The sequence below is a fragment of the Homarus americanus genome, unplaced genomic scaffold (genome assembly GCF_018991925.1).
Source record: "Homarus americanus isolate GMGI-L3 unplaced genomic scaffold, GMGI_Hamer_2.0 scaffold23578, whole genome shotgun sequence".
Taxonomy (NCBI): Eukaryota; Metazoa; Arthropoda; class Malacostraca; order Decapoda; family Nephropidae; genus Homarus; species Homarus americanus.
This window is the reverse complement of record NW_024733231.1, coordinates 4,188,049-4,199,844: the sequence shown is the minus strand read 5'-3', so window position 1 is coordinate 4,199,844 and position 11,796 is coordinate 4,188,049. Positions and strand designations below refer to the sequence as shown.

At 37.2% G+C, this 11,796-nt stretch overlaps 1 protein-coding gene across 1 annotated transcript; it reads left to right on the top strand.

Annotated features, from left to right (window-relative positions):
• The first annotated feature begins 970 nt into the window (after positions 1-970).
• On the top strand, positions 971-11,166 carry LOC121869567 (threonine aspartase 1-like). The gene is made up of 10 exons (XM_042370979.1): positions 971-1,295; positions 5,547-5,614; positions 6,141-6,258; positions 6,430-6,583; positions 6,835-6,914; positions 7,294-7,403; positions 7,695-7,851; positions 9,127-9,270; positions 9,609-9,760; positions 10,157-11,166. The coding sequence occupies exons 1-10, from the start codon at positions 1,268-1,270 to the stop codon at positions 10,367-10,369; spliced, it is 1,224 nt and encodes a 407-aa protein (XP_042226913.1). The 5' UTR covers positions 971-1,267; the 3' UTR covers positions 10,370-11,166.
• Positions 11,167-11,796: the final 630 nt, after the last annotated feature.

Below are 11,796 nucleotides of genomic sequence, written 5' to 3'. Positions count from 1 at the left end.
TATTAATTACATGCTAAAATAAAAGTCCTAATATGTTTTAACATCAATTCAGCAATGAAAGAAGCTTGTGTGGCCGCTGGGATGAATTTGAGTGTGGTAGCAAGGCTGGAGGCGGCCATGAATCAAAAGTATTACTGCACGCCGCCGCGCTGGCTAGAAACGTTACCCAAACGGATTACTCACCACGTGAATGTTATCCCGCGAACTACCACTCACAGGAAATGATTCACACTACTCAAACATTTCGGTTAGTTGTATCATTTGAATTTGAACAAAAAGTATATTTCTAGGACATGGGAATATTTGTGGATTATCTATTGAAGTAAAAGTATGCGTATGATATATTTTCATTTAAGCTGCTGTTCCATGGAATTTTTAAACATTCTGGGAAAAAGGTATCAAGAAATCGATACAGGATTTTCAGTTGGGGCCAACGCTCTCCACTGCCCCTCCCACACTTGCGTATATTTATGAGTTATGAGATAAGAATGTGAGCACTAGTACAGAGAAGCACTTATTCACCTATCCTAAACGAAACGTGTAAATTTACAATTTCTCCGAAGAATAATGAACTGAAACTTCACACCATGCGGCATGATCTTACATTAATACATAAGTAAACTTAACACCAAAACTTAGTGGAGATATGACTAATATTAATCTTGACAGTGAAAACTGAATGTCATGCTTTGATTCAACCGCAAACGAGTTCAAAGTTGATATAAATCGCTGTGGAATTAATGGCATGCGTCCAGTAGATTGTTGCAAGACATTTTAAGAGTCCATAACTTGTAATATTATTTTTATCTATAAACAAATCAGTTATACAGCATTGTATACATTCAAATATTGTGAATGCACTCAAGTGGTGAAAAATAACAAAGTGGGGGTAAATTATGAAGAAATGAGTGCAACGTTGATGTTGGTAAGTTTGGGATCAATGCACGCAGTCCTAGGCCGGGTACTCCTGTGTAGGCCGCTTCTCTCCCCACACTCGCCCCACTCGATACACCCTATAAGAGAAACGAAACCGGAAAAGTGTGAAAAACTTCGAAAATAATCTTTGTTACAGTTTATTTTGTCGTGATAAGTGTATACAAGTGCATTTGATAAAAGAGACCAAAAAAATGTTTTAAGAAACCACGCTCCCGCTCGTCTTCTGTTTACGAAGCGCGATGTAAACAAAAATCGCTTTGCGTCCTTCTCGTCTTTTCCCTTCCAATCTTCATCTACCTCATGTCACAGCTTGCGGCGTAGTTGACCAGTCATGTCTGGGGTGGTGGCGGTGCATGTAGGTGAGTTATGACCCCCAGAGTGTGTGTCAGGTGTGTGTGGAAGGTATAAACTACATCAGCGGGATTTGGCGGGTGACTTTCCTCCTGCTCTTCTCTGGCTGCATGGCCCTTCCCTCACCCCACAACTATACCTCCTAGTCTCTCCCGTGACCCCAACACAACTTATTATTAATTTGTTTATATAGAATTTTATCCTGTTTTACTGTTATATTTCTTCCATGTTTAGTATTTATTCCAGGTATGTGTGTATTGTGCTAACATAAGCTAATTAGTGAAGGGGTAGGCCTAGAGATTTTATTATTACTGTATTTCTAACCCAACTTTGTGTGTATTTTGAGTTTTGATTGTGTTTATTTATCAAAATTATTAACAAAGTGCTGTAGTAATCGATTCTACTTTGTTATCGACTCATATCAACTACTCCATGTCTATATATTTCTCTAATAATTGACCTAAATGTTATGTGAGGTCAGGTGAGAAGCCTCTACTATTGAACTAATGAACTGTGAACTTTGACCTCATATAATGAAACTTTATTACTAAGGAGTGAAACTTAATTCATGACATACTTTTGTGATCTTTACATTGGGGGGTAAAGTTAATGAAGAAAGAAACTGTTATTATTTATGGATATTTTACCATTGGAAGTTCGCTAAAATGTTTGTTATGATGTGTTCGGTACATAGAATATAAATAAGCGGTGTATAATGGAGAGAAATAAGTGTGACACATATTCATAAAACACTCCACAAGAATCAACATCAGCGTAGGATTGTTCAGAAAAAGCTTAAGTTCGGTAGGGTTAGGTTAGATTAGATTTGATCGGTCGTAGTGTATATCATCAATGATTTTTTATACTTTTTGTTAAATTTTTACTATTTGGATGCCATGTATATAAAGTTTATTACCAGAATGTTGTAATAAATGAGTCTGGCATTGTGACTAAAAAATAACTGAATCACATGATATAGCCAGTAGGTCAATGTCCTTTACATCATTGACATTTTGGTGAATTAATAAGCCCTCTCTTGAGTTGTCTTGATTTTAGTTAGAACAAATCACTTGAGTTAGGTAGTGATCAGTGGTTCATTTGTGCTAGAGATGTTTTTGTGATCATGTTCGTTTGATGAAAGCACAAAGGTGGTAATTGCTGAGGCTAAATCTGCTATTTTATTCTGAAGATATTTTCTTTGAGATTTTTACGGTCGTTTTAAAAAGTACTATAATATTAGTCTTTTTGGAGAGGAGAGGAAACTTACTTTGAAAACCATTCATAGATTAAGCAGACCACAAGAGCCAACCTAACTTAACCACACACATCCTAACTAACACTTCCCTTCGAGCATTGGTTGGAGACGTTGGTTCGTTTGTATTTTGTGCATTAATATAAAGATCACATGTAGATTGGGTACCCTTCCTTATCTCACCTGATAATTAAACACCCTAATGCTAACCTAACCAAACCTAACCCCTCAGGTAGCAATAGGACGTTTCATCGTGTGGACTAACCTGGGGCGCCTAATCTTCACGTGATCCTAAAAACCCTATCAGCGAAGATCTCATCAAGAAATAAAATGACTACTAAACTGAACACTTTCCCAAAGGAGGTTAAGAGGAACTAGGTTAACTTAATAAATTATTCATACTTTTACTTTTTTTACTTTTTTTTATTTTTTCATATTTTTATCAATCACATCTCTTACACACTGTGGACAAGTACTGGGCATGTATTGGCTCCTGAGTGTATTATACTGTTTAATTGAATAATATTGTATTGTCATGGGTACAGTATACTTGGGGAGGGGTCAGGTTTTATTTTCATCACGCCCCCAAAAATTTACAATCGTCGAAAAATAAAAAATAAATCTTGTTTTTTCCGTTTCCTTGACACTACTTGCAAAATTATCAGTCCCTATTAATTTCATCTGATATTTTAAACTTATTTTTTCGCTCTTTCAATAAAGCTCTTTGTTTTCAATGTCCCATCTTGAGATTTTGTAAATTATTTATAACTTTTATTAACATAGAATATTACTGGTGGTAAGGGCACATCAGTAGAAATTTATCTCGACCAATTATTATGTAATGTTTGAAAGAAAGGGAGAAAATGTGACCTATGTTACCTATTTCTTTCTGCTTGATAATTATTTTTTTTATTTTTTTCAGGTATGATTTATTGTAACTATTTCTTTTCTCTTTCCTATATCTCTCTCTCTCTCTCTATTTCTTTTCTCTCTCTCTCTCTTATGTACCTTGAGGTTAAGTTAGGTAGGTTTCATTTGGTTGGGTTAGTTTAAGTATTGTTTGGTTGGATTAGTTAAAAGTGTAGGTACGGTTAACTTGAATTATTATTATTATTATTATTTTATTTTTTTTTTTTTTTTGGGTAAGGTCGAGTTTCTTCAAGTTTGTTTAGTTAGGGTTGGATTTGGTGAAGTGTCGGCAAAGTTAGGTCAGAATGGGTTAGTTTTAGTAATTTTAAGTGGATCACCTGAAGGTTTACCCTCTTCCCTCTAGCTTATTTCAATTAAAGATTAACTACGCTAATCTAACCTAACTTACTCTTGACCTAATCCACCCAAGTAGCCTTACAATGGTTAATCTTTGGGCTAAGTTTTGTTAATTTTGGTTAGGTTGGGCTCATGTGGGTAAAGTTCAAGTTGGGTTAGGTTAGGGTGTTCCAGCAGCTGGGGGGGGGGGGTGCAGTCCAAGTTTTATGTAATGGTGTATTTACTGGAATAGTCTTGGATGGCAGTACAAGAAAATACTACCGTACTACAGAAATAATTGAGGTTCTTGTAGCTGTTTACTGTAAACACTTCCTCACTTGAGCAGCTCCAAGGCTCTTCCTGGCAGAGCACCTTGGAGGGAAGAACAAAGGTTTATTTACCTTTCATTAATATTGCTCTCATTGAGGTGTAACAGGTGCCCCACTTGTTGCACTTGCAATTCATTACTACATTGCTTATGAGCTTAAATATATTGTTGCATGACTGTTTTGGGCTTACAGTCCCTGGTCATTTGGGTAAATTTTGCTCTTATCAGTAAATAAATGTTCCCCTTTACTTACCTGGTTAATTACCTGAATCAGTACTTTGGGTTGGTGTGTGCCTAGATGTTTTGTTTCCTTGTCATGAAAGGGAGAGTTCATTATGGGAGCTGCGGGTCGGCTTTTATTCCATGCTTTGCTTTATTCTGGATCCTTTTGTTCTTATAGTAGTTGAATGACTCGGGTATATTTACTGGGTTACTAGTTACAGGTCGTGTCAGGTTAGGTGACCCCAATCCTTTTCACGTGGGTTTATGAGTCCAGTGATGTACCCTGCCCTCCTTGTGTGGTGGTTGAGCTAGGAAGTTTTAGGATGGTACAGTCGGATTGGGTTTTGCCGTCATTGGTTATGGATATATTTTATTTGGAATATCCAGATGCAGGGTGTTGCTGGTGTGCCTTAGCATGTATTAAATTTTAGTGTCTTAAAATTCTTGGATGGGATAGGGAGCTTTGGTAAGGGGGAGCTGGAGCAGCACACTTTACTACAGTACTGTATTGAAGACTCCCTAAACAAAATTATGTGTCATGTAAAAATGCCTTAAATACATAAGACAGGAAGCAGTGGTGTTGTCTATTGGCTCATCATGTTTTATAAGTGAAGGAACAAGAGCTGGTTTAGTATATTCAAACACTCGTTTTCTGTACCAACAATGTTTGGCCAACATAAGCAGTGTTAAGTCTTCAGCTGGTGAGAACTGGCTGTATACAGTATCCACCATCACATCAGTATTCAAGTTTAATAGTGTTAGGTTAGGTTATTGGGTTAATATTCTTTTGGCCGAAGTGCATCTCAACTTTTAACGGGTTCCATTTATCAAGAATTCACCTAACAAACTCATTTCAAGAACACAAGTTACTCATTCAGTGGGACCTCATCGTATGTGTTACAAAAATCATTTATATCCTGTGGAAGATTCTTGATCTGTGTATAGGGATCTCTTGTGTGACCAAATAGTCTTGTTCAGTCAGATTTCTATTTTAGTGAAGACAAATGGTGTGGTTGTAACATGACCAATTATAACTAGTCTTGTATAGTTATTGTGTAGGTTATGTTAGTTGTCTTTTATTATTATTATTATAAAACTCTGATGTTGATAATTGCTATGTTCATCAAGTGTACTGTATGTGTGACTAGGTTTACAGGCCTCTCTCCCTGCAGCCTTTCTCTCTCCATTATTAATATATTTTCACTGCTTCAGGTGCTGGGAGTCACTCCTCATCCCTGAAAGGAGAATACAAAAAATTAATGAAGGAAGCATGTGTTCAGGTAAGCCATTTTCCTCCTTCCATTTTCTTTGTTTATTTTTCATACATTACAGGTACATGTACTGGTATATATTTTGTAAACCTGGGTGTCATTATTGCTACAGGAACAGCCCAGGTAGTCATAACTGACCTATTGTTCAAATGCTGCCTATTTTGGTGTCCATAGCAACCATTATAGTTCATAGCAATTGATTGGTTGCCAGGGACACTAAAATTGGATAAACTTAGCTAATTTATCTGATGTATGAGCACTTTTTGTCTGACTTTCAAGGGACTGTTGCTGGGATACAGGAACTCGCTACATTGGGCAAGTGTAGTGTGAGTTTAGCTCGTCCAGTGCTGTCCCATCAACTGACCAATGGGTTATCATTAGTTTTACTTCCCATATACTGTACAAGATTCATAATAATATATAATGGTTGATGTACATTATATAGTTTGCTTTTACTTTTTTTTGTAGTCTGACTCATAATTACAGTGATTGGTAATGTTGCAAAATACAGTATTGTTGTTTTGTTGTTTTACAGGCCATGGAAATACTTCGGGGGGGTGGGAATGCTCTTGATGCAGTGTGCACGGCGACGCAGGTGTTGGAAGACTCCCCTCGCACCAATGCAGGGTTTGGGTCTTCCCTCACTGGTCAAGGTAAATCTTTAACATAAGTCGTTGTCTCACTTTTGTATCTTTTCTTAATTATTTTTGATGGCCTGTAGCTTATAATAGTTACATTGAACAATATAATTAACAATGGAAAGATTCCTATTGACTGGAATTGAACAGGTGACTGATAATTATTCTTTTTTTTTTTCACATGAGGTGGAGTAGAGTGTGATGCAAGTGTAATGGATGGACACACACTACGTCACGGTGCAGTGGGAGCTGTACCGGGGGTGAGGAACCCTGTGTTGCTGGCCAGACAAATCCTTGATGCACAGTCACAGCCTTTACCAGGTGGCCTTGTTCCTCCCAGGTGAGTCCACTTCACTGATCATTACTAAGATCCTGAGAGGTTTTAAGATATAGGTAAGTACTATATATATATTTACCCATTCAGTAATGCTATTTCATATACGTACAGTATTTAAGAAGACCTGTTTCCTGTATTTTTGTTTAGTGTATATTTAGGTAATTTTATATTTCCCAAAGGATTATGAAGACAGTTATTCAATACTTGCTATTTATTATTTATTTTTCATTGATACTTTTTTTTTCTGTTTACAGTTTCTTGGCAGGTCGTGGAGCTCAGGTGTGGGCAGCTTCAAATAATGTGGAAACTTGTGAAGATGGCGAACTGATTGCTGGTGAGTGGGCTACTTCATAGTGACTTGTACAATATATATCTGTGCTAAAGAAATGAGGGAAGGTAGAGGACTACGGTTCTTGTGGCTGCCCATGATAGGGAATTTGTGCTCAGTATTTTACACACACAGATAGATACATACTGTACATACACAAATACAAACACACACACACACACACACACACACACACACACACACACACACAGAGTAATAAACCATGATTCAGGATGATGTGACTGGGAAGGGAGACCTGTACTCAGCTTTGTTCTCTTGCGACACAGAAAACCTAACACCTCCTCTACCACAAAGTAAGACCACAGTACATGATTACCACAGTACTCGCAGCATAATAACTCAACCCTAATGTTTTGCATTCCAGAGAGGTCCCAGCGGATACACGAAGAAAGCATGCGTAACATACAGAGACTGGAAGAGGGTGGGGCTAAGAGACGGAGATATGCATTGCCCGAAGAAGAGGAGGAAATGCAGGTTAGTGAAGCAGAAGATTCAAGCAGCGGGGAGGAAAGGTATCGGAGAAATTGAACACCAAATTTGCCACATGAGGAAAGAACCTTAAACATTGGCTTGTAATATCACAGCTACTTTACACTGGGGGGGGGGGGTCTTGTGTGATATAATACAGGTTATTTTAACACTAGATGGTTTGGATATATAACTAGAGAAGTAATCATTTGCTTGAACAGGAAGAAAAACATAGTAGATGTTAAGGGTTGTGGAGAAATAATTATCTTTGGTTCATCATTTGTGTAAATTTTTCAGGGTGGACTTTTGGATACTGTCGGTGCAGTGTGTGTTGACGGTTCCGGTTATGTTGCTAGTGCTGTGTCAAGTGGCGGCCTCCTGCTCAAGCATACAGGGAGAGTTGGTCAAGCTGCAGTGTATGGCTGTGGCTGTTGGGCCGAGAACAATTGCGATGGTACGTTTGGCCTTGTAGTTTTATTTTATTTATTTATTCATTTCTTTTTTGTTTTTGGATCTGATCGTTTACTGTAATCTGATGAATGACTAGATGTATACGTTCCCATTATGTACCCTTGAGTCGGATGCTTCTTGTAATACGGCGTAATAAGAAACGACATAAATAGAGAATTTACCACACCTCCACTATTAAACTATACAATGCTGGTGATAAATATAAAAAAATAATAGCATACAGTAATCCCTCCCAATACTGGACTAATTCTTACAAGCCCTGTCTGATATTGGGAGGATTCTGTTAATGAGGATATCCAGTAATGAGAAGTCTGTTATTGAGAGGGTTTTCTGTACTCTTATTTCACTCACCCGATAGTGTTCTCAATGTATAGGACAACTGATAGCTAATTATACTGTAGTGGTTGATGGGGGTTTGTGTTTTGAGGGCCATGCTATTTTAAAACCACTCGCTCACTCACTCACTGATGTTTTGGCAGAACTGTGGGGTAATGTTGAGAAAATTACGATGTTTAATGATGTTTTGATGTGTCAGTGTTTTTTTTTATCCACTTAATCGAAACATTACCTTGAGGATGACAACAGATTTATTCCTAACCTAAAATACTCGAGTAAAGAGGATAAAATAGTGTGATTTATTGTATTGGGGTGATGTAATTCTGCGTGAATTTGGGTCTTCTGTTTTGAGCGGACGTCTGACTCGGTGGAAAGCGTTTTGAAGATTTTAAAGGATGAGGTATGAAGAGTAACAGTTGTGATGTTTGTATAATTTGTATACTCCATTGATATATTTAAGACCTAAAGTACCTTCTGTATGTGGTAATGGACCCCCTTCCCCACCCCCCCAAATGAGTATAAGTAGGCAAGGGAAAAGAAATTGTACACATTATCGTTCCATCTTCAACTCAGATTAAGGTAACTTCCCGGTTAAATACTTAATCAGTTTGACGTCACAACCACTGAAAAGATAAGAATTGTACGGAGGCATTTCTATTTACTAACTAATATCTGTATATTTTTTTTTAAGAGTTTATTGTGGTAAAGCAAATGTGTCATTATTTGTGCCATTATACTCTATTTAAGTCATTTACATTTGAACTTAAAGAAAACATTGGATTGGAGGAAAATATCGAATAGAATAACTAATGATTACTAAAGTGTTGAAATATTTTGTGTTGCTTCACCCAAGTTTATGACATTTCTTTAAAGCTTTATTCCGTGAGTGTGCTAATGGCTAACGTGGATTGCTTTGTGCCAGGTAGCGGTGTAAGTGTAGGAGTTAGCACGACCGGTTGTGGGGAGCACCTCATCCGCACCATGTTTGCCAGACTGTGTGCACGCGCCGCCATTTCACCTGAGCTTGGGAGCAACATCACTCATGCCGTCACCACCCACTTCCTGGGTAAGATGTTTTTCCTTGTTATTGAAGCCATTTTGATAATTTCAGGAAGATATCACCACTATAAATTTGATTATACTGTATTTTATTACCTAGTGAGGGCTTGTGGTTATTACCTGCTTAATATTTGTGAATGTGTTCAGAACAAGGAGTTAATTGTGTTTGAGATAACATTCAAAATGTTATAATCAGTTGAATGTTGCTATCATTAAAAACAAACATTATAAACCTAGTATCCTGGCCTATCACATGACATTTTTCCGGAAGTTAAATACTGTACTTATAAGTTTTTACGTTGCCTCTCCCACTATTAGTTAACTAACCATTTATTTGCCCTGCAGAATCTGACTTTTTAGAGGGAGTCCATCCAAGAATGGCTGGAGCACTTATCTTACGTCATGATCCACAAGGAGGCATCAGTGATCTTTACTGGCTCCACACTACCCGCACGATGGGAGTCTGCTACATGACTACTAGTGACCGCAAACCACAGGTAAGCCCTCGTACCTTAAATAATACTGAAATCCTATTGGAGAACTGAAGCAACTCCTCTCTGCTCTGGCAAACTTGAGACCCTTTTAAAACGACATTGGAATTTTGCCATGATTTCCATATTATTTAGGTCATATAGTGCCGAGTTAACAAAACAGTATCTTATATTAATCAGTTGTTTAACTGTGCAAGTAGCCAATTTGAGCCATCATATAACTCAGAGATAATAAATAATACTAGGAATGTACTCTAGGTATGTTTATGAAAGCAGGTAAATATTAGTTGTTTCTGTTAAGACCAATGATACCTTTATACCTCATTCCAATTATATAGTTGTATTAATGTTGAATGAGTATTAATATAAGACTTGATGCACATCTCTGACTTCATTTCCAAGGCTCAATTTTCGGAACTCGCCGAGGACAAGATTGGCATCTCAGTAAACCTCCAGAGTAAGTCATTTGGAGGAGGTATGCCAGTTGTGACAACAAGTGGTGACATACAGCCTGGTCCATCACATGCAGGAGTCTCTGGTCTGTTGGTGGGAGAGGAAGAAAGGGAAAAGAGTGACTCAAGTGATGATGATGAAGAAGAAGAAGAACCAGGATAACAGGGAAGGAGTGGTGTGAAGAGATGAGCAGTTTGGACAAGAAAAAAAATAACTCCTGAATCACAACAATTAAAATTATCTCATCCTTCTTCAACAAGTATGATGCTATAGTAATAATGGTTGAGTTTGATAAAAAGAAAGCTGCTTTCTCACTTGTTTGTAATGATTTTAATGGGAACAATATTTTCACAATATTTAGTCATTTTCAGATAAAATATTCATTTGATAAAAGTTCTTAAATATGGATCATAAATTGATAGCCTGTTCCCATGGTAATGATATTGTATTTTGCAGCTGTCATTCAGGGCAAGACTTGAGCTTCACAGGGTGAGAGAAAATTTCTTAAGAATAAGCTTTTTTAATTGTAATTTAAATATATGGTTATATTGATAACACCACTGCCCAGAACCTTATGTAAGTAGGTGATCGTATGATAATTTTTCTAGCTCTTCAGGGTAACATGCCACACGCTGGCAAACTTGCATTTCAAATCATTCTAGAATTAAGGTTCATCACAACTGTCACTGCCAAACGTGCACAGCCACTTAACCAGTATTTTCCCAGCATTTCCATAGTAACACAGTTCTTTCCGGAGAGTGCATTACAAGCCTGTGGTAGCAGGGTGAGCAGACCATACTGGGATCCAGCACCTGCAATTTGGAAGTTGCAGGAATCAGTTTGAAACTACATATATGCCTCCAAGAGACCTTAGATACTGCACAATGTGTTGTTATATTCATATTGTACCATGTTTGTATGATGCGTCGAAGAATCCTTAATGCTTCTTATGTGTAACTACTGTGTATATATATATATATATATATATATATATATATATATATATATATATATATATATATATATATATATATATATATATATATATATATATATATATATATATATATATATATATATATACAGAGCTGTAGGTTTGCCATATACAGTCTTGTGTATGTGAACACATTTAATATAAGAAAGGCTAAAGGAAGATTTTGTGAGGAATGTGACCTTAGTAGAACCAAGTTAAACCTCACTCAGGTACCACAGGTAATTTAACTGCCACACAGGAACCATACACTACCTCAGTTGTGCCACCAACCAACAGTCCCTCACTGGCCCTACAACACTCATCCCCAAGTTGTTCAGAAGAAAGGTTTGCATCCATCCTCTTTATTTGTGTAGACAGTTTTTATAGACTAGTAGACGTTTACATAAAACCAGCTTTAAATTTCGGTTCACCGTGAGCTCACGTTTTACGGTAAACGTGACAAAATTTTATTATTTTGATAGGAAACAAGATACTGTAGGCAGCTAATATGGATGAGTGTTGGAAGGTGACCGAGGGTCTGACCTGCTCAGGGTGGGCTAGCTACAGTTAATGGTGTATTCTCTTGCTCATGCTGCTTCTGTTTGTGCTCTTATTA

Coding starts and splice junctions, on each gene's coding strand:
- LOC121869567 (XM_042370979.1), top strand. CDS start 1,268: ATGTCTGGGGTGGTGGCGGTGCATGTAG. Junction 5,615..6,140: donor TGAAGGAAGCATGTGTTCAG/GTAAGCCATTTT, acceptor GTTGTTTTACAG/GCCATGGAAATACTTCGGGG. Junction 7,404..7,694: donor AAGAAGAGGAGGAAATGCAG/GTTAGTGAAGCA, acceptor TAAATTTTTCAG/GGTGGACTTTTGGATACTGT.